The sequence below is a fragment of the Gnatocerus cornutus genome, chromosome 1 (assembly GCF_029298725.1).
Source record: "Gnatocerus cornutus isolate USDA-ARS CGAHR chromosome 1, icGnaCorn1.1, whole genome shotgun sequence".
NCBI classification, from domain to species: domain Eukaryota; kingdom Metazoa; phylum Arthropoda; class Insecta; order Coleoptera; family Tenebrionidae; genus Gnatocerus; species Gnatocerus cornutus.
In genome coordinates, this window is record NC_142233.1 from 31,771,412 (window position 1) to 31,794,163 (window position 22,752).

General features: G+C 38.5%; 2 protein-coding genes across 4 annotated transcripts; one reads left to right on the top strand and one right to left on the bottom strand.

Annotated features, from left to right (window-relative positions):
* Positions 1 to 13,659: 13,659 nt before the first annotated feature.
* AlaRS-m (alanine--tRNA ligase, mitochondrial) lies at positions 13,660 to 17,310 on the top strand. Of its 2 annotated transcripts, none has more exons than XM_088049900.1 (10): positions 13,660 to 13,966; positions 14,010 to 14,183; positions 14,231 to 14,376; positions 14,502 to 14,693; positions 14,745 to 14,889; positions 14,935 to 15,074; positions 15,118 to 15,265; positions 15,312 to 16,565; positions 16,612 to 16,980; positions 17,065 to 17,310. In XM_088049900.1, the coding sequence occupies exons 1-10, from the start codon at positions 13,766 to 13,768 to the stop codon at positions 17,269 to 17,271; spliced, it is 2,976 nt and encodes a 991-aa protein (XP_087906026.1). In that variant the 5' UTR covers positions 13,660 to 13,765; the 3' UTR covers positions 17,272 to 17,310. The 2 variants fall into 2 exon arrangements, with proteins under 2 accessions (XP_087906026.1, XP_087906027.1); XM_088049901.1 differs by having other exon boundaries at positions 13,661 to 13,811.
* On the bottom strand, positions 17,284 to 22,747 carry wwk (anoctamin 8 white walker). 2 transcript variants are annotated; one of them, XM_088049899.1, is made up of 17 exons: positions 22,522 to 22,747; positions 22,229 to 22,472; positions 21,940 to 22,181; positions 21,778 to 21,894; positions 21,625 to 21,731; positions 21,392 to 21,577; positions 21,028 to 21,180; positions 20,819 to 20,954; positions 20,560 to 20,615; positions 20,208 to 20,282; positions 19,898 to 20,161; positions 19,651 to 19,848; positions 19,305 to 19,603; positions 18,847 to 19,081; positions 18,691 to 18,801; positions 18,233 to 18,643; positions 17,284 to 18,186 (listed from the first exon to the last, which is right to left on the bottom strand). In XM_088049899.1, the coding sequence occupies exons 1-17, from the start codon at positions 22,619 to 22,621 to the stop codon at positions 18,127 to 18,129; spliced, it is 2,994 nt and encodes a 997-aa protein (XP_087906025.1). In that variant the 5' UTR covers positions 22,622 to 22,747; the 3' UTR covers positions 17,284 to 18,126. The 2 variants fall into 2 exon arrangements, with proteins under 2 accessions (XP_087906025.1, XP_087906024.1); XM_088049898.1 differs by having other exon boundaries at positions 21,028 to 21,210.
* Between the last annotated feature and the right edge of the window lie 5 nt (positions 22,748 to 22,752).

The window sequence follows — 22,752 nt, forward strand, 5'->3', positions numbered from 1 at the left end:
TATTTACATGTGGACATTGATCAGTAGCTGGTCGCCGTGGATAATATTTTGTTCTAGTCCGTTCATTGATATGTTCTACGAATATTCGCTAATTCTGGTCTCCAAATATTGCATTGAAAGGATTCAAGAGGGTTATATCTGCTTAAACAATGACCTTAGAAAATTATCTACACATGGTACCTTTAAATTCATCGCTGAGTTTAGAACCCTCACTAAAAACTACAGAATTCTTGGAGAAACAATAAAAATCTGCAATAAACTCTTCGGACATCAATTGATACTCATAATTTTTCATTGTGGTGTTCATATTGTGTCCAGTTTGAATTTCATAGTTCATATGATGGACAATCTAAGCTACTCAGTGGCCATCGCCAACATTATTTTTGTAATATTCATGCTTGTAAGTTCTTTTCGTGTTGTTTTCTCGTTGACCCGTCTTCTTTCTTTTTAGTATAGTTTCGTAACTCTGGTACTACCGATGGGAGCAGCAACTGAAGAAGCACAAACGTTCCTAGACCAGTGCTACAAAATTCAAGATTTGTTCAAAGTCGAGTCTCATGAAGTAGAAATGGTGACAAGACTGACGAATTATTCTTCTCGGTTTTTTAGGGAATTTAGTGCCGCCGGGTATTTTAAGATCGACAAGTCAATTATTTTTAGTCTTGTGGGTTACGTGGCTACTTATCTTATTATAGCATTTCAGTTTAGTAAAGAGTAATTAGGTATATTAATTACCCTTATTTCATTAATGTCATTGTTACCAACTACAAATGTACTAAATGTGAAAATCACTAAATCGGTATGCAGAATAAAAAAGTTTCTGTGAATCAAGTCCACTTTTACTTTCAAGGCCATGAAACAAGGTATCTGATTGGCTAGCGTAAATTTCATGTGTACTACCTACGTCCGTAATGTAAACTCGAGGGTGTAAAAAACTGGAAATGTTGGGTATTTCAACATTTCTAATTAATAGATATTTATTATATAAGAGTGTAAGGACGCAAATTATTCACGACAAAAATCAGTCATTCTCGAGATCGTAGATCGAGAGAATAAGATTTTTGGAGTGAATAATTTGTCCTTACACTCAAATATAATACTATATCAAATTATAATACTAGATTTTATCCAAAGCCTCTGTTGGTTGCAATTAAGGCATTAAAAGAATTGACAGAAGTGACAGCAGTGACAAATTTTAGCGTTTAGAAAGTCATGCTTGCATTGTCGTCATGGAAATGTGGCATAATTTTCTTTAAAGTGTTTAGAGAGTAAAAGAGTACTTTATTTGTCTAAAATGAGTGAAGAAAGTACTACTTTATTAGTGCATTTTGGATAAATGATAATTAATTAAAGATTTGTTCAAAAAAAAAAATAAATAAGGATTTTTCGTAATAGGTGTATGTTAAATCGATTTATCAGTACTTTTTTCTATCTTGTTTAACAGCTTTAACAGCCACGGCCGTTAAATTTAGTTTAAACAGCCAAGGCCGTTAAATTCATTTATCAGGCCAAGGACATGTTAAATAGTGTCAAAAACACCAAATTATCAGATTTTATTGGAAATTAAATTACATAGAAACTTAGATAACTAAACTATTTCTTGCACAATTTCTAATTTCAATTTTTTCTAATAGAAACACTTTGTCTGGAGCTTCCAGTAGAAATTTAGTTACTTGCTCTGCATCCAAAACGGCAGATTTTTTTGGTTTGTAGCCTTCAGAGTTTCTTTTGAGCAAGGTAAATAATCTTCCATACCTAGACAAAAACACTAAAAATAGTGATGCGTATTTTTTTCACTTTCATCCTTACCCGGAAATATCAAGATTTTCGTTTACTTTCAAACAAGTTTTGAGCATAGAGAATTTTGACCACAAACTGTTTGGAGAAAATTTAGTAGACACATTTGAGTAATACGCCAATAAAACTTCTTCGTTTGCGCCCTCTACTTTCTTGCTTTTCCGCCATGAGACAAAATCTTCATATTCCTTTTGATATGTTAAACTAGTCTTCACTGGTAATAAAGCTTGACTCGCTGTTGAAGCTTGTGCAAGAATTTCGTCAGGAATGCTTACCGTAGATTTTTGCATTTTTATGCCACAGAAAACTTTTTTTGTTGAAAATTGGCACGTTGTTTGAAAATAACAAATTCTGTTACCATGAAGACCGGACGTAATGACTTGATTTAATGAATTTTTATTTACGCTGATTTACGTTGTCAAAAATTTCAAAACTTTTAAAATGTTTTTCTTATACACTTATTACGAAAAACGTTGAACAACATTCGGCCGATATTGCATTTAACATGTTAAATGTTTAATATCGGCCTTATGTCGTTAATAACTATAACAAGTTTTGGCAAATTTGCGCAGGAGGATTAGGAAAAACAGCTAAATTGTTAAGAATGTGTTAAAGAAGTAACATTTTATACACTAGAATTCAACTATACTTCATTTTTCCTGTAGAGAATTTACCGATTTACAAAAGAGCAATTTTAAAAATTATCAGAATTTGGAAGAGAAAAGTTAGATAACTGTAATAGATTCATTTCAATTTTGTTTGATATATGACCCCGCAAGCAACTGTCAAGTTTCGTACTAATCGCAAAATAACACGATAAACAACATTAAACTAGTTATAAAAAAACAGCATTCTAGAGCTCCCTCCGCTGAACGATCATTCACAAAGCCGCATATAAACAAAAATTCTCTGCAGGTAAAATGAGGTTTAGAACTAATAAAAATGCACAGTTTGTGTCATTGTTTATCTGTGATCTTATTATTTAAGCCTACAATAACAAAAACATGAAAGTATCTAATTAATTATTATATTTTAATAGTTTTGAGGATCAATATTAGTTAATAAACGAAACGTTGTTGCCGAACAAACTCACTTTTATTGTGTCTACCTAATAATAATCAAATTAGTCCCAACATGGGCACGTTCCCTCCACACTTTCTCACCTTTTTGGGCGTTTTTCTCGTAGTTCCATGGTACAATCACGCCGGTGCCCTCATTTGTACACCACTAATAAGAAAAATGCATGGCTGCTTTTTAATCATTTTGAAAATTGCGACACTTTCAGTTCCATTTCTAACCAATTTCTTTTGGAAAAACATGCCGAATTTATATTTACCAGATATAATTATTTCTGTTTTAAGTTATATTTTATTGATTTTGTTAACCACAATGACGATTGTAAAGTCGTCGTTCCTTTCCACAGAGTCTTGGAACGTGTTAATTAAAAATTGTGATTTGTTAAAGAGAACAGAATCTGGATCAAAATTTGTTAGTCATTATTTACTATTGTTTGGTGTGATTGGTCTTCATATTTACATGTGGACATTTGTTAGTAGTTGGTCGCCGTGGGTACTATTTTGTTCCAGTCCGTTTATTGATATATGCTACGAATATTCCCTGATTCTGGTCTCCAAATATTGCGTTGAAAGAATCCATGAAGGTTACATTTGCTTAAACAATGACCTCAAAAAACTATCTACAAACGGCAGTCTTAAATTCATCGCAGAGTTTAGAATCCTCACCCAGAACTACAGAATTCTTGGAGAATCGATAGAAATCTACAACAAACTCTTTGGACATCAACTGATACTCATAATTTTTTATTGTGGTTTCCATATTGTTGCCAGTTTAAATTTCATGGTTCATATGGTAGCCGATCGAAACTACTCAGTAGTCATAGCCATCTTTACTTTCTTAATGTTCATGCTTGTAAGTTCTTTTCGTGCTGTTTTCTCATTGATCCCTTTTTTTAGTATAGTTTTCTAATTCTCGCATTACCAATGGGAGCAACAACTGAAGAAGCCCAAAAATTTCTAGACCAGTGCTACAAAATTCAAGATTTGTTCAAAGTCGAGTCTCATGAAGCAGAAATGGTGGCAAGATTGACGAATTATTCTTCTCGGTTTTTTAGGGAGTTTAGTGCCGCCGGTTTTTTTAAGATCGACAAGTCTATTATTTTTAGTCTTGGGGGTTATGTGGCCACTTATCTTATTATTGCATTTCAGTTTAGCTCACAGTAATTAGTAATTACCCTAATTTCATAAATATCATTGTTACCAACTACAAATGTAGTAAATGTGAAAATAACTAACTCAGTATCTATAGAATAAACGAGTTTCTGTGAATCAAGTTTCGGAAAGTTGATTTTCATTTTTCCTAATTTTTCGTAATTTTTAAAGTTAAATATCTCGGAAACTATTTGAGATATTGAGATGAGGTTTGCACCATTCTTTTTCTCGGCTCATTTTACGTTAGAAAATGTTCTCAAAAGCCCAAAATTCAAAAGTCGACTTTTCGCGAAAAAAAACACCGACTCTTTTTTTTTTATTTTTGGCCATAGCTTGTAAACTATTTGTCCGATCGATCTCAAATTTAGCCACTAGATAGATTTCGAGCTCCTCTTTTGACTGATGTATAATTCAAAGCTATTAAACGTCGTTTTCTTTTTGGAAACATTGATTGAAAATCACCCTTAATAGTATATTGTATAACAAGTGTTGAAAATGGAAGATTTCACATGAGTTTTGCAGAATTGAGATTGCTTAAGCAAACGAGTGTGAAATCGAATTTTCAACACGTGTTGTACACGATATTTTTCCGACGACCACAAAAATCGCAGAGTTAATATTTATTTTTTTAATTAAAGTTTATGGTTTACGCGCTTCCACTTGCTAATAACGGTGCAAAAACACGTCAAGTTATCTCTGGGCAAGTTAAAACTTAAAATATAATTCGGCAGAGCACCTAGCCGCGGACAAAATAATTATGCCGTTGCGCCGAAAGTTAGATACCGATAATGCCCGATCTGCGTCAACCTGTGTGCAATATAAAAACACACAGCCGACGGCCAATCAGAGATCTCAAATTTTTCATTGCACACGGGTATGCGCTTCGTTCGTCTTCGCGCTGAAATTGTTTGCAATTTTAAATTTTCACTACGAGAAAACTGTATGAAATGTGGCATATTTTATAGTGGTCGTCGTGGACGTTTTCAAAACAGTTTGTGGCCAATGCCTCGTTTATTTATTAAGCAAACTCAACAAATCTGGGCTCATTTTACGCAGAATGTCACGCTGGATCCAAAAACATAAGAATTTTCAATTTTCGTCAACAAATAACTGAGTTATGGTCGTTTGAATTTTTGGGTTGTTGCCAGAGGGCCAAATTTTTGAAGGTTCGAAACAATTCGTGCTCGATATCTCGGAAACTATTTCAGATATTGAGGATGCGGTTTACGCTATCGTTTTTCTCGAATAAGAAATAAATTTTTGATTTTTTTACAGTCAAAATTTGCAAATTTTCATGACGAATATAACTCGGGGGCTCGAAATTGTGGGAAATTTTTCCTCCAGTACTCGTAGTTTGTTTCTCCGGACAATTGGCACTCGTTCGATTCGCTCACTCGTGCAATTGATCGTCGAAAAAACTACTCGTCTGTCGGAAAAATTTCCGACAATTTCGAGCCCACTCGTTATATTACTTATGAGAATTCAACGAACTGACAAGCAACTGACAGCTCGCGTTGTATTTTCGCGTGGAATTGTCACTGAAAATTTCACTAGTGAAAATTTCCAAGAAAAGTTTGCTGTGATTGGTTTATTAAATAAATGTCTCTTATTGGTCGAATCTATAGTGAGTTGAATTCTCATAAGTAATATAACGAGTGGGCTCGAAATTGTCGGAAATTTTTTCGACGATCAATTGCACGAGTGAGCGAAGCGAACGAGTGCCAATTGTCCGGAGAAACAAACTACGAGTACTGGAGGAAAAATTTCCCACAATTTCGAGCTCCCGAGTTATATTCGTCATGAGAATTCAACGAACTGACAAGCAACTGACAGCTCGCGTGGTATTTTCGCGTGGAATTGTCACTGAAAATTGCACTCGTGAAATTTCCAGAAAAAGTTTGTTGTGATTGGTTAATTTGAAAAAATTAAAGTCTCTGATAGGTCGAACCTATGGTGAGTTGAATTCTCGCAAAAATTCATGACTGAATAAACTATATCAAACTTCTGATATCGATATTATACATCAGTGTACGCAGAATGTTCTGCAGATTCCAAATCTGGAATTTAAATTCAGATTCGACAACAAACAACTGAGTTATGGACGATCAAAGTTTCGGAAAGTTGATTTTCATTTTTTCTCATTTTTTCTAATTTATAAAATTAAATATCTTAGAAACTGTTTGAGATATTGAGATACGGTTTGCGCCATTCTTTTTCTCGGCTCATTTTACGTTAGAAAATGTTATCGAAAGCCCAAAATTCGATAGTCGATTTGTTGCCAACTCAAAAAATTCCCCTAAACCTCCTTACGCACGGTTGAGCAAATGCCTACTTACGCTAGTATGAGTAGAAAAAGTAACATTTTATATACCTACTACTATTCAACATTACGTTAATTTTTATGTAAAGAATTTACCGATTTACAAAGAAACAATTTTAAAATTCAATAGATTAAGAAAGGGAAAAGTTAGATAACTGTTGTAGATACAGCCAATTTTGTTTGATAGATGGCGCCACCCGCAATTGTCAATTTTTTTACTAATTGCAAAATATCACGATGAAAAAGTTAAAGCTTAGTAAGTTTTAAAAAATTAACATTGTGTAGCTTCCTCTGTTTTTGTTTAGCTTGTCTTATTGTTTAGCTCTGATAATATTAAAACCTGAAATAATCAAAAGTGCCTAATTAATTATACATATTTCAGAGCCGTATTAAATTTGACGAATAAAAAAGCACAGTTTGTCTTATTGTTTTGCTCTGATAATATTAAAACCTGAAATAATCAAAAGTGCCTAATTAATTATACATATTTCAATGGTATTAGGGATAAATATTAGTTAATAAACAAAATGTCATTACCGGACAAACTCAACTTTATCGTTACTATTGTAATAAATAATAGTCGAATAGTACCAACATGGCCACTCCTCGCTTTTTCACTTTTTTGGGCGTTTTTCTCGTCGTTCCATTGTACAATCACGCCGGTGTTCTCATTTGTACACCACTAATAAGAAAGATGCATGGCTGTTTTTTAATCTTTTTGAGAATTGTCGCTCTTTTAATTCCAGTTGTAACCAATTTCTATTCCAGAGACACTCCGATTTTTAATATGTCAGATATCATTATTTTTGCTTTTAGTTATTCTTTATTGATTTTGTTAACTACAATGACGATTGTAAAGTCGTCGTTCCTTTCCACGGAGTCTTGGAACTTGTTAATTAAAAGTTGTGGATTGTTAAAGAGATCGGAATCTGAATGGAAATTTGTTGGCCATTATTTAATGTTATTTGGTATGATTGGTTTCGTTGTTTACATGTGGACATTGATTTGTAGTTGGTCGCCGTGGATAATATTTTGTTCTAGTCCGTTACTTGATATATTCTACGAATATTCTTTGATTCTGGTGTCCAAATATTTCATTGACAGGATCCAAGAAGAGTACATTTGCTTAAATAATGACCTCAGAAAATTATCTACAAATGGGAACCTTAAATTCATCTCTGAGTTTAGAATTCTCACTCAGAACTACAGAATTCTTGGAGAAACCATAGAGATCTACAACAAACTCTTCGGGCACCAATTGCTGCTCATAATTTTTCATTGCGGTTTCCAAGTTGTTGCCAGTTTGAATTTTGTGATTCATATGGTAGCCGATTTAACCTACTCAGTAGCCCTCGCCAACTTTTTTTTCTCCATATTCGTTTTTGTAAGTTCTTTCCCTGTTGCTTTCTCATTAATCCTTCTTTTTAGTATAGTTTTGTATTTCTCGTGTTACCAATGGGAGCAACAACTAAAGAAGCACAAAAATTCCTAGACCAGTGCTACAAAATTCAAGATTTGTTTAAAGTCGAGTCTCATGAAGTAGAAATGGTGGCAAGACTGACAAATTATTCTTCTCGGTTTTTTAGAGATTTTAGTGCCGACGAGTTTTTTAAGATCGACAAGTCTATTATTTTTAGTCTTGTGGGTCATGTGGCCACTTATCTTATTATTGCATTTCAATTTAGTAAACAGTAATTAGTTATTCTAATTACCCTAACTTCATTAATATCATTGTTACCAACCACAAATGTACTAAATGTGAAAATAACTAAATCGCTATAGAGAATAAATAATTTTCTGTAAATCAAGTCGACTTTCACTTTCAAGGCCGTGAAACTAGGTGAACATCTTCGCGTACGACCTTGGCGCAGCGTTCTGATTGGCCAGCGTAAATTCCATGTGTACTACTACGTCCGTAACTAGAAGTACAGTTGTAGGTCAACTCCTTGCCGGACAGGTTTTTTGCTGATTTTTTTGTGCCGATTTCACATATTCAAAATGTGTTCACTTTTGGTCATACAGGTGTGGACATTTATTTTTTTGATATTTTGAAAATTTGAGTGTAGTCGATGCTTTACTGTCAATTTAACGTGCAAAATTCAATCATTTTTGTCAAAAGTGACAGTAATAGCACTAATAACATAACGAAATACATAAAGGGTGCTTTACACTTTCTGACAATCAAATGACTTTGACATCCGCCACTGCATAATTTGGACAGGATTTTTACGTTACGTCAAGAAAAACTAATGTAAAATATACAAGGTGTTTATAAATGTTTCTAGCATCAAGCGTGGCTTTGGAATTCCTGTCGTACACTATTTTGCCGCTTTGTTTTCATAATGAATATAACTATCTTGAAAATTATTTATAATGTTACTCACTTCAATGACGTTTTAGTTACGGTTTTGTGCCGTAGCTTTCGATTTTCAGGTTTTAAATTACAACAGGAACAGTTTATTTCTCAAAACTTACTTTGCTTCATGTTTGAGGTTAACTGCAAATGTCAGTTGATACATCGAAACTCACATTTGTAATGAGCGGCAAATTTCTTTGACATTTCATAGCCACCCTTGATGCTAGAAAGATTTATAAACACCTTGTACTTTAATGTAATTATGATTGATGTTTCAAAACTTTAAAGTTGACTTTTCATGGGGAATCTAAAAGCCATTTCACATTGGACGGTTGACATTGTCCAAAATTAAGTGACCATAAGTGTACCACAGACATCATAATTGCCAGTAGAGTTTTCAATAAAGATAGGAATGCAGGCCTGCCAACTTAATTCAAATTCTGAAACCTACATAGCCCAAAATTTTTAAAACTATATTATTACGTACGATTAGATTGACCAGAAATAATAGAAAATGGATTATTTTGTTGATTGACAGACATTATTTTTCATCCAATAATTGTAATACCTATATAGTTTGCTATTGATTCGCCAGTCATAGCCTTCTTAGCATACTGCGTACTTGTAAAACCTAATTATACTCAAAAATGAATTTCTCACTCTCAATCAAAGACATCAACTTTATTCGTCCGTGGATCTCTTACTTAAAATTCTTCGCAATAGTTCCATGGTACGATTTCACCACAAATAGCATTCGAAAACCAAAACTATTCAAACTTTATGGTACTTGCTTGGTTCTAGTACGATTAATAATGTTATCAATGGCTATGACACAAGAAGTGTTCAAGTCTCAAATTTCATTCAATGTGGCCCACGCTAAACAATTCATCCACAGTTTTGCCAACGCAAATCTCATTTTAGTAAACCTACTAACTATCTTGAAAACGTCATTTTGGGATTCTAAACATTGGAAAACCCTCTTTCTCAACCTCCAATATGTTGATTTAAAATTACAAAATAGAGGAAAAAAAGAAATAAAAGTGATGAAAAACTTCTATTGCCATGTTTTTCTCAAACACTTGTTCTTCATTTTTGTGATAACTTATCAAATGTTTGTGTGGTCTCGAGTTTTAGAACATTTTTCAACAAAAATTTATTTGACCATTGAGTCCGAACTTTATTCTGAATTTTTGATTATAATACTAATAAACTGTTTGGTTCTAACTATAAAAAGTCGGTATCAAGATCTTAACAGAAAACTTCTAGTAAATTACTTGAGCTCTAAACCAACTCATCAAGTGGGCAACTTAGCTCAAGAGTACCGAATTTTGAGCGAAACTGTCCAAACTTTTAATAAGATTTTTGGCAATCAGATCATCTTAATAATTCTACGGGTGGGCATCCAGTTTATAATGTGGCTAAGTGTGAACGATACTGCTTCAAAGTTAAAAGAAGAGCATTATAACTATCATTTCATGTCTGCAAACTTTTTTCTGGTAAGTTTTCTGATGGTAAGTAGTATTAACAAGTTACAATAATTTGAAATATGTTTTTCAGTACAATATGTTGAGTATTATTTTACCGATACACAATACTTTGAAAGAAGCTGAAAAGTTCGTAGACTTGTGTTTCCAGTTGAAAGAGTACCTCAACGAAGACACTCAACGGGCAAAAGATCTGAATAAACTGTTGACACATGCGAAGAACTTCGAGCCGAAGTTTCACGCGTCTGGATACTTTCGTTTAGATAAATCGGTCATTTTTGCGGTGCTTGGAAATGTGGCCACGTATTTAGTTATCGCGATTCAGTTTAATGAAAATGACCGTAAAATAAAGTAAAGACTGCACTTCAAACTAACTTGGCTTATTCAATGCATCTTGTTGAAAGTCATGGCTTATTTATTTCAGTGATTACGCAATATTTTATGTAAAGAATGGGACCGATTTTTTTCCACTTGTTTGTTATATTTTACCACTACAATCTAATAAATAAAAATAATAATTACATTACTCAGGAAAAACAGTTTGTTTTCCTGGCGCATCCACCATTTTTCAACCATTCTCAATAATTAAATTTCAAATTTATAATCTTACTCTGTTAATTTTATTAGATTAGATAGCAAGAGTGGATGCGCTCCACTTCTCCCCATGTTTGTTTAACAAACGTTCATTTTCTACTTCTACTTATTAATATTTTTAATAATTATTGAACTACATTTGCGCGAATAAGATGAGCTTTTCACTGTCGATCAAAGATATCAATTTTATTCGCCCTTGGCTCGCGTACTTAAAATTCTTCGTGATTGTCCCATGGTACGACTTTACCACAAACAGTATCAAGAAACCAACACTATTAAAACTTTATGGTACTTGCATGGTACTTCTCCGACTAACTTTGATACTGAAGGTACTTTCCCACCACGTCTATGTATCTCAAGTTTCATTCAATATGGCCAACGCTGAGAAATTTGTCCACACTTTTGCCAACGCACATTTAATTTTATTAAACATACTAACTATCGTAAAGACTTCGTTTTGGGATGGAGAACTTTGGAAGACACTTTTTATCAACCTTCAATATATCGACTCAAGACTACAGAATAAAGGAAAAAAAGAAACGAAAGTGACGAAGAATTTTTATTATGTTGTTCTTTTCAAACATTTATTTTTTATTTCGATGACTAGTTATCAGATCTTCGTGTGGTCCCGAGTCATGGGCGTTTCTTCAGCAGTAATCGTTGCAAATGTGGAACTGGAACTTTATTTCGAATTTTTGATCATAGTGCTAATAAACGCTTTGACTCTCACTCTGAAAAGTCGCTACCAAGATATTAATACAAAACTGATGGTGACTTACCAGAGCTCGAAAGTAACCCACCATGTGGGAGATTTGACTCAAGAGTACAGAATTTTAAGTGAAACTGTTCAAATTTTCAGCAAGATTTTTGGGTATCAAATTATAATAATAATCCTGCGTGTAGGCATCCAATTTATAATGTGTCTAACTATACTTAATGCCGCAAAGTTTGAAGACGAACGTTTTCATTACCATTTCATCTCTGCAAATTTGTTGCTCTTGGTTTTTCTCATGGTGAGTACCACTTTAAGTCTCAACAGGCCTTAGAATTCGAAAACTGTTAGTAGCAATGTCCGTTACGTTGGTACCACCAGTTTTTGAAAAATGCAAGGCTCACTTGACGTCGTTCGATCACTGAACTTTGTTTCCCTTTTTTCAGTCTAATATTCTGAGTATTATTTTACCGATACACCTGACTTTGCAAGAGGCTAAAAAGTTCGTGGATTTGTGTTTCCAGTTCAAAGAGTACCTCAACGAAGACACTCAAGTTGCGAAAGATTTGAATAAGCTGTTGACACATGCGAAGAATTTTGAACCGAATTTCAACGCGTCTGGATATTTTTGTTTAGATAAATCAGTAATTTTTGCAGTGCTTGGAAATGTCGCCACGTATTTAGTTATCGCAATTCAATTTAATGAAAATGACCGTAAGAGAAAGTAAAGACTGTACTTTAAACTGACTTAGCTTAGGACTTTTTTATTTCAATAATATTTCAACATTTTATGTAAAGAATGGGACCGACTTTTTTCCACTTGTTTGTTATATTTTACCACTACAATCTAATAAATAAGAATAATAATTACATTACTCTAATTCAGTAGAATTGTTTATTTTCACAAATGGATTAGTTCAACTAAAGCTTACTTTTCCGGAGAATTAACCATATTAAAACCATGACCTCTTCAATGAAACACGTCAATGTTAAGCGTTTCTTATTGAAATATTTGCAGTTTTTTCTTATAGCCCCGTGGTACGATGTAAGAACAAAATCCATTAAAAAAACAATCTATGCGAAATTTCATGGTCTCATTTTAATACTTTTAAGAGCTTTTTGGGCGTCATTTTGCATACCAAAAGAAGCAATAAGTGTGGCCTCTTTAAATATTGTCCACGCTCAACGGTTTGTTCTCACTTCAGACAACTTAGCTCTACTTTTATTAAGCACCCTAACAATTGTTAAAACGTCCTGTTACTACGACGATTGGAAACTATTTTTCAGCAAACTCAACAGAAATGAAGAAATAACTCCGAAATGCAGTCTCTTTGTTTTTAAACATGTCTTTTATTTTGTTTTAGTAACATTTAAAATTGCTTATTGGTATACAGTTCTTGGCGCTATGGTCATGACAAGTTCTCTAATGACTTTGTACGACATGTATTACGAGTTTTTAGTCACTTTATGGATACATGCGGTCGTTGAGGACTTGAAAAAGAGGTACAAAGAACTAAACAGAAAATTTATCAAAGTTTATCGAGCTCAAATGTTGGGAACCATCGCGGAAGAATATCGAATGTTGAGTGAAGCAGTCCAAACTTTTAACAAACTCTTTGGTTATCAGATTATGATGATTATTTTTCGATGTACTCTTGAACTGATTTTGACCTTCAGCTTTGACGATTTCAGGACTTCCGGTATTGGAAATTTTTATTACGCAGTAATAGTCGAAAATGTTTTCCACTCTATTTTCACATTTGTACGATCAATTCAAGAGTTAATTAAATCTGAATGGTTGTTTTCAGAGCAATTTTTTGAGCATTGTTTTATCAATGCATGCGACTGTCCAAGAAGCCAAGAAGCTGATAAGTTTGTGTTACCAATTCCAAGAGCATCTCAGCGAAGATTCCAAGGAAGCACGATCTTTGAATAAATTACTCAATCACGCGAAGAATTTCCTACCAGAGTTCACCGCTCGTGGGTTTTTCACCCTCACTAAGACCACAGTATTTTCAGTGATCGGACATGTGACCACGTATCTAATTATCACTATTCAAATGAGCACGAATGATCACAAATCAGCACACTAAATTAAAGTTTAATCCCCATTTTTTTATTTAAATAACCCGCTCCAATATCCAATACAAGTTTCGTTCAGTCACGTGTTCGCCACCTGATTGGTCCGTTTATCAAACTCACAGATCAAACTTAAAGCTGTCAAACTCAGTTTGCAGGTTATGAAATTTTTTGTGCTTTTTTAACTCCAAAAAAATGTTGTGGGGGCGCCCAATTATCAAAATCAACACTCGTTCGTTCAGTAAGTATGTCGACAAAGACAAAAGCTCCAAAGTCATCCGTCAGAAGTTCCTCGATTATTTTATCAATAAAAATAACCACAATTTTGTCAAATCGAGCCCGGTGGTTCCTTTCTGTGACCCCACCGTGGCGTTTGTTAATGCCGGAATGAACCAGGTAAAGTTGGTTTTGTGGGCGCACGGTTCTAACCATGGTACAGTTTAAGGGAGTCTTCCTGGGGACCCAGCAGCCTCAACACAAAAAGGTGGTCAATTCCCAGAAGTGTATTCGCGTCGGAGGAAAACACAACGATTTGAACGTCGTTGGAAGTGATGGTTATCATCACACATTTTTCGAAATGTTGGGGAATTGGTCATTTGGGGACTACTTCAAAGTAAGACAAGAAGATCATCTAAAAACTCTTTTATTGTGAGATTGTAGAAAGAGGCGTGCGAATTGGCGTGGAAGTTGCTGACGGAAGAGTATAAGATTCATCCCTCGAGGTTGTACGTCACCTACTTCAAGGGGGACAAAGAATTAGGGATTGGTGAAGATCTAGAAACGAAAGAAATATGGAAATCACTTGGGTAATCACTAATTTCATGCTTTAATCTTGTAAATTAGAAAAAACGCCCCAAAAGGGGGCTCTAGACATGCCAAAATATTCATTTTAGTTTCATTAGTCTTGACCACAACCACCGCGTTTTTGCAGAGTACCAGAAGACCGCATTTTGCCCTTCACTTCAAAGGACAATTTCTGGGAAATGGGGCCAACGGGACCCTGCGGCCCTTGCACGGAAATTCACATTGATCACGTGACCACGAACAACCGCTCCATGCTAGTCAATAAAGGTCTCCATGACCTCACAGAGCTTTGGAATTTAGTCTTCATCCAATACAACCGGTGAGTGCCTCCTTGTCCCTGTCCCTTAATTTGAGCCACGACTGTTTCCAGAAAGAACAGTAAGTCCGTCGCCCCCCTCCCAGAGAAGCACGTGGACACCGGAATGGGTTTCGAGCGCTTGACCGCCGTCCTGCAAGGGAAAATCAGCAACTACGACACTGATAATTTCTCGTATTTATTACGGGCGATCCATAAGGTTGGTATCTGCATCGTTCAAACAGCGAATAGAATAATTGGGTAGAATTGCAGCGAAGTCCCTGAATACAGCGGGAAGTTCGGGGAAAATGACTGGAATAGTCTGGATGCGTCCTACAGGATTTTAGCCGACCACGCGAGGATGGTAACAGTGTGTCTGGCGGACGCTATGATTCCCGAGCAAAAGTAAGACTCCCCCAACGCCACACGAGTTAATTTTGTTTTGTAGCCAAAAATTGCGACGGGTCATTAGGCGCGCCTTCTTGGTTTCCGAAAACGCGTTCAAGAAAGAGAAGGGGCTCCTCAAAGAACTGTCAAACTACGTTATTGAGCACCTGGGGCCCATTTACGGGGAAATGGAACGCAACGTCAAACAAGTCAGTCTCTCCCCTTACAAATCTTGATAAAAACGCAACATTTCAGATCCACCAAATTATCGATTATGAAGAAGAAGTCTATAAATCTGTCCGGAAAGCCGCCACTGAAGAATGGGCGAAGTTGACCCAAAACCAACCAGACCTCTTCTCTTTGGATATAAACGAAACCCCTAGTCTAGTCGCCGGGTATAAAGAACTCAGAAGTACCAACCCCGAACAAATCGACGGGAAACTCGCTTTTAAACTGTACGACACGTTCGGTTTGGACGAGGACTCCATTTCTTGTCTCGCTAAAGCTTTAAATTTGTCGTTCGACGTCGCCGAACTGCACGTCGAACTCGAAGGAGCGAAAAATCGGAGTAAAGAACAGACCAAAGTACAAACGCCCAGTATTTATGACCAGTTAAAACGAGCGAAAATCCCCAAAACCGATCGCTCGACACTGTACAACTACCTCAAAGTTGACAAAAAGTACGATTTCAAGGAACAAGAAGTGAGGGTTTTGAAAATCGTGCGTAGCTCGGAGTTAGTGTCTAGAATCGAACCGGAAGTCTTCTGTTCTTTGGTTTTGGACCGGTCTAATTTGTACACGGAAGCCGGGGGGCAAATCAGCGATCGGGGCTCTCTCATCTGCAATGGGGGCGTCTTTGAAATTACGGAAGGGGAAGACTGCAACGGGTACGTCCTCCATAAAGGGTTCCTTCAAGCAGGAACGTGTCTGGAGGAAGGAATGTCGGGAGTCCTAAAGCTCGACCAGGAGTTCCGACTTAAGAACATGCGCAACCACACCGCCGTTCATTTATTGAACTCGGCGCTAAAGTCTTTTAAAGGGGCGACGTGTCAAAAATCCAGCAAGGTTACCCAAAACTTCCTCAACTTGGACGTGGGGATTTTCAGCGACAAGTTATCTCTCGACGAGGTCGGCAACATCGAGAAAACTGTTAAGAAACTGATCCAGAGCAAACTTCCTGTCAACATCACCGAGGTAGACAGTCAGAAGTTGGCGGCTTTTGACGACTTAACTCTAATTCCTGGAGAAGTCTACCCAGAGACTGGGATTAGAATCGTGGAAGTCAAAACTGACGGGTTCTTATCAAGGGAACCTTGCTGCGGTACCCACGTCCTCAACACCGGAGACATTGGGGATTTTTGCGTAGTCAGCGTAAAATCCCTAGGACGCGGCACTGCGTCCATTCATGGAGTCACAGGGGAGAGAGCCAACGTCGCTAAAGCAAACGGAATAGAGATTTTGAGCAACATTGAGTCCTTGGAAAGGAGCGTTAAAGACAATTTTGACAAGGTGAGTACCACGTGACTGATACCACCAATTGAAAGAAATGTTTTAGCCTGAGGTCCTCAATCACGCAGTGGCGGAGTTCAAGCGACAGCTGAATTATAACGTCGAGGATGCGAACATCGTACCAGTGACCGTCAAACAACAATGTTTGGATATGTTGGCGAAAATCAACAAACAGATAAAAGAGTCGGGAAAGAAGAACTTGAAGGAGCTCGTGGAGATCGAGATGCGCGACGCCGTGGACACCAAAATCTCTAAAACTAAGCAAAATCGGAAGTTCCTGGTGCACTACTTAAGGAGTTCCTCAGTTTTGGAGAGTATTTCGCTACACAAGGCGACGAGGTTGTGTCCTGACATCCCCGTATTGGTCATTTCGTACACTGACAACATGGTCAAGGCTCGCTGCTGCATTCCCGAGGTACTCACTCATTATTAGACGAAAGGCAGCTGTGGAAATTTGACATTTTGCCTGTGTAAAACTGACTCCATTTTGTTTTAATAGAAAATGAAGACGAAGGCCTTCGATGCCGAAAAGTGGATGAAGGACACCGTCGCGGCGACTTTCAAAAGCGACCTTGTCCCCCCTAAAGGTTACGATTCTACTCTAATTTGCAACATGAAGTCGAAAAAAGTGAAATTGGAGGATTTGGACCCTCTTCTGGAACAAAGCATCAAAGCCGCCAAAAAATACGTCGAGGACAAGCTGTAGATGAAATCACGGTTAATAAACATTTACTTTTATTAAATACATAGTCAACAAGCTTAACATTTAAGCAACATGAAGTTCGACAAGCACAGAATTTCTTTTTTTTGTATGTTTTTAATGCTGTGGATAATCACAATGTTAAAATCTGGCTAAAAATCGAACAAATAACAATGATACCAAGGCATTTCTTCGTACTAAATGTCACAAAAATATTTCGCAGTCTTATTGTTAGTTTCGACTATTGATAAGCGCTATGTAAAACTTCAAAAATAATACTGAGCCAGCGGTACTAAGGAACAAAATGGCGACCGGCATATGGGCCGACGTGAAGCGGACGGCGGACTAAACACTAGAGGGACGTTGCGTGTCGGTCGCCATTTTGAACGCCATGACAGGGGTCGTACTGGCCGCAAAGAAGGCAATGCATTACGTTACTCCGGACGAACTCTAGTGATAAAAGTATGGGAACACAAAGAGTGAGGAGGGTCTACTAACCCAACAAAACTACAGAGCTCCTACGCAACCAAGCAAAAATCAGCTGACCTATAATCTATTATTATTATTGTTACAGTCTTACCACTACGTGAGGATAACATACATCTACTGATTATAAAAAATAATTTAAAAACAATCTTAGTAACTATTAACATTGATGTTAATCTAAAAATCAGCTTACCATTGTTAACTGGCATGTCAATCAGTGTTTGATTTTTATTGTTAAACTACGTTATTGCTCGATTCACAAATTCTCTTTCATCCGAGTAAAATTGAGAAACATGCAAGTTCGTGTAGATAAAACAGAACTTTACTAAGGAATGCTTACACGACGTCTGAGTAGGAGGAAGGAGAGCAAAGTTGCTACAAAGTTCCGCTTTGATTAGGCCTCGCTTGGCGTCTCACATCCTCCAATTGGATGAGCTGCAACATTACCATAAAGCTCCGCCCAAACTCCGCGTTGACCTACCTTTTCTATGGGTATGCACGACAACTCCCCGCCCCCACACTGTGGCGGCGGTAACGGTGCAGGTGCAGTGGGCGTGACCGGCTTGTTTGCAGCCTTCTCCAGCGCTTCTCTAGCCCTCCTCTCCTTTAATTTCAACGAGAAAATCGCCACAGAGCGAGCCCGCTTCATCAAACTTTGTTTTACTCTAGTTTTCTTCGCCGCTAGTTCTTCAGCAGCACGAGCCGCTTCATCCGCCGCCTCCTGACTCGACACACTTTTAGCACTATCGCTCAAGGAGGACTCAGCAGGAGCGGGGCCAGCAGGGGCGGGGCGCGCTCGAATTAATGGACTGCTTTGATGAGGGGGCGAACGTGGGCGGGGCGGCCACACGGGACTACTTTTTAACAAATCAGAGTCGGAACTAGAAGCGTCCTGTAAAAACACAACCAATGATTGAATTAATTACAGTTCGGCCTCACTTTAGGAGTTATGCAATCGGTGCTTCGATGTATGTCGCTTTCTTCTTTTAACCGCTTAGCCCATTCGGCACCTCCGCTGGGACCTATAGTCAGATGGTGGCCGTGTTCGTTCTACAAAGAGTCGGTGATTGGTGATTCGGGGGCTGGGTTACTTACCTCGGGCGGGGCCCACTCTTTCGATTTGCGCGGTTTGAAGGGAGGGATTTGTTGGATGCTATCGGGAGTTATGGAGACTGGTTTGAAAGGGGCTGGTGTGGTGGGCGTGGGCACGGGCGTGGCGTTCGTTGATAGCGATCCGTCTTTTTCTTTCGTTTCGGAGATTTCGCGGAGTTTCATGTCGAGTTTGCTTTCGTTGCCAGTGACCAGGCTGTGGCTCGGAGAAACTGAAAATCTGCAGAGAACAGAGTCAATTTCAAAAATAATAAAATAAAAGTAACTACTTTTAAGCGAGAGTGCTATTTAGATTGAAACTCGCAAAGTGACTTTAGAAAGAGAAGCGCAAACGCGGCTTTACCATTGAACGTGTTTGGGGGCGTCTATGATACGAGACCTACAGGAAATACAGCGTTGAACATCGACACTAAGTTAAAATTATAGCTTTTTGAATACAGTACCTTCCAATCAGCTTCGCCGACAGCTCTTCAGGGGAGGGCGTGGACGTGTTGGCCAACCTACTGGCTTCACGCCGCGCCCACTCGATTTTGGCCATTTCTGTAGCTAACCAACCAGGGATGTCGGGAATGGCACACGTGATTATAAATCTGATAACGAGCATGATGTGCTCCAAGGCCACGATCAGAAGAATCGTTTGGGTGGCGGTCATATCAGGAAACATTCGATGCACTTGTCCTGATAGACCGATGAGGGCGCAGTTTACTAACACCGCCATGATACTCATATACTCCATGCAGTTCTACCAACAGATTTATGTAGTTCGTTTCCAATAGTTTGATTTTCTACCTGCCACGTCCCGATGTTGGGCACTCTCTGACCAAAAGGTCTCTGACAGACGTACGCTAGCTTGAAGGCGTCACTCCTGATCTCCACCAAGTTATTGAACATGGCGCAGACTGCTGCTGGTGGAAACGCGGAGGAGAAAAGAATGACGTAGCCTAGTTGCATGGTCATCTCCAAGTGGTCAGCGAAAGTTCCATCGTACTAAAACAGAAAAAGTGAGCAGGACGATAAGATTTACGATAGAATTTACTTTGTATAAAGAACTTTCTAGCTCAGCTTGACTCATGCTTCGTTTGTTGGCTTGTTCGCCGGCACCTTCTTCACGGACTTCAGAAACCTCTTTTTCTTTGTCTTTCTCCTCGCCAGGAGGCGGACGAGCCGTGCTCTGTGGACTTAAAGCGCCCCAAAGATCGAAACTCATCTTGGCTAGACGCATGTGCTCTAACATGTACGGTAGCGCGGATTCTTTCAAGTTACCAATCACTTGTCTTGATATTAACAGTGCCGCTAATTGCTGAAGACATACTTTGAGAAAAATTGAAGGAGCGTGGTATTTTTACCTCTTTCAAACGCGCTTGGTCTTGTAGATAAAATGCGATGTAAAACAATGAAAGGAACGAATTGACGAATTGAAACTGAAACACAGAACGTGGAATATAGAACTTGATCCAAAGGTGCGAAAAGTCTATGGATATGAATTTTCTGATGAAGTTCTAGCCTGAGCATGCATGGAGATGTCGTGATGTTTATTGTAATTTGACGAAAATTAGGGTAAGAGTAGATATCAATACCAATTCTGACTAAATTACTTGGAAAAAAAAAGAGAACTAGTATTAATATATCTACTGGTTGGAGAAGCGGTTTTCGAAAGAGTGCAAAAAGCTCTGTGGCAAGTAGTAGAGGAATACAAACCAAGGCCACTTTGCCGATGAGGTGGTTTTCGTACTTGGTCTCAAGACGGTAGTTCTCTGAGCAGCGTGGTAAAAACATAGCTCACAGTTAAATAGTTAGCACCTACTCTATTCTAGCTACGATAGATCAAATCAACACTAAAACACGCTCGAATCTTAAAAAACACATGCTGAAAACGTCTTTTTTTACTGGTAACATAAAACCATGTCGATGTTTCTACGTATGTTATGTCGGAGACGGTTACAGGGGCGGAACTCACCTTTGTCGTTAAGCCAGATGGCTATTTTGAAATAGGCCTCGTCCATTAATGAAATTACTACCGCCAACATGATTTTGGGGAGGTACCCGAGCCACATGGGCAGTCCCTTCGCACTGAGAAAACCGTCCCACCAATCCTAGAAAGAGTTGAGTGAAAGGGGCGTTTTTATTGTCTCGACGCATCCACCAATTTTGGTGTTGTAATTTAACCTGAATTTGCAGCGAGACGATCATGACGAAGAAAACTGTCGATAAACAGACGACAATAATGGGCACGGAGATGCAGTATCTGAAAACGTGCCTCTTCCACGTCGGATGCCACGGTTCCAGCCTCCCCGTTACCGGACTAGGTTGCAGAGGCCCCTGAGAACATATCATAACATGTCGCGCAACCTAACACGTCGACATGTTACAGCACTATAAGCTCTCTAAAGAAAAAAGCGGCATACACATAATGAAATTGCAATTTGATCAAAAAAAAGGTGTGCTCAAAGCGGTGACATTCCCCAACCGCAAACGGTTGACGTTATGTCGTTCGTGTTAATTGGTTAGTGTAAGTGTCACCGAGGCGTACCCTAAACAGAGGGCGGGGTTCGGCAAGGAGATCGTCGCGTTGGTCGAGAGTGCCCCATCTGAAAGCCAACTCGGCGGAGTAGCGCTTCCAGGCTTGGAGGTAAGTGGTGACCCACACGACGTTGAAAACTGAGAAGAGAACATAACCGACGTCTTCGAGGGTTTGGTGTTTGCCGTTACAACAGAGCTGGAAGAAGAACGTGAGGGGGCGGAGCTAAGGCGGGGCTTGGTTACCCAAAAGAAAAATCCGACGATCGCGGGGATGCTTAAAGCTGTGGTGTAGTGGCCTAACCAAGCGAAGTACATTCCAATCTTAACGCCGAAGTATTCAGTTATTTCATCTGGAAGCAGAAATTCAGAGAAAAGAATGAAGAGAGTGGAGGGCACCTAAGGGCTGTCGGGCGCAGACGTCCCGGACCCACGTGTTCTGAAGACGCTCCAAGGCGGCGGGTTCGTGTAGAGGAAACACTTGTGATATGATTCCCGACGTAAGACATTTAGGAACTAAAGAAAATTAGTACAGGGACTTTCTGGGGGCGGTTAGAGTACCGATAGGTTGTCCCTCTAAAAGAGCGAATCCAGGGATGGCCTCCGTGTCGCTCGGTTTAGCTCTGATGCTCTCCAACAATCGCAGAACCAACCATTGTCTCTCTTCCGTCGTGAAAAAGTGCCCCTCGTCATCGGCCCCCTCGTAGGCCTGGAAATCCTGAACTAAGAACTCTTTCAGACCGCCCCCTTTGTTCTCTTTAAGGATCTTAGGAAGATGGTACTCTTCAGCAGCTTTGAGCAAGCTACAAGAAGACAATACAGATTTAGGAGCGCTAAAGGGTGCAATTACATTGAAAAGGGCGCAGTAAGATAAAAAGCGCTGCTTTGAGTGGAAGCATGATGTCTGACGTGTACGGTGAGCCCCGGCGACTGCCGCAACTTCGACAACAGCCACAACAAAACGGAGTCTTCGGCGCCGGGTGGAAAAACAACAACAACATCGCAATTCGGCGTCGAAATCCTCTTCAACCAGAGACGTTTGGGGGCCAAGAAATGGCCAGCGCAGGGAATCTTCTTCTTTAGAAGCTCCGAAGCTGAAACCAACCGTCTCATCTCTCAGAAAACAGTCACGTAAACAATCACCTTGTTCGATTTTTTCTTGGGCGCACTCGACCAACTTGCGACGACGAAGGTTGCTAACAGCGTCCAATTCTTGCGTCGCCATTTCACCCTCATTTGACATTCGAAACCACCGGAATAACTGTCGCGATCACGCAAGAGGAAGTAATCAATGAGAATGCTAATGTTAGGTAATAGGTTCACGTTACGCCTACTTTTGACATAACGCCATTTTTGAAAGATGTCACTTGTCAA

Excerpts from the sequence above, each read along its gene's own strand:
- AlaRS-m (XM_088049900.1), top strand. The coding sequence starts at position 13,766 with ATGTTGTGGGGGCGCCCAATTATCAAAATCAACACTCGTTCGTTCAGT. Across the intron at positions 15,266-15,311 it reads TGGAACGCAACGTCAAACAA|ATCCACCAAATTATCGATTA; the intron begins GTCAGTCTCTCC and ends GCAACATTTCAG. Across the intron at positions 16,981-17,064 it reads CTCGCTGCTGCATTCCCGAG|AAAATGAAGACGAAGGCCTT; the intron begins GTACTCACTCAT and ends TTGTTTTAATAG.
- wwk (XM_088049898.1), bottom strand. The coding sequence starts at position 22,621 with ATGTCAAATGAGGGTGAAATGGCGACGCAAGAATTGGACGCTGTTAGC. Across the intron at positions 20,616-20,818 it reads CATCTGGCTTAACGACAAAG|AGAACTACCGTCTTGAGACC; the intron begins GTGAGTTCCGCC and ends CACGCTGCTCAG. Across the intron at positions 18,187-18,232 it reads CGTGCATACCCATAGAAAAG|CTCATCCAATTGGAGGATGT; the intron begins GTAGGTCAACGC and ends GTAATGTTGCAG.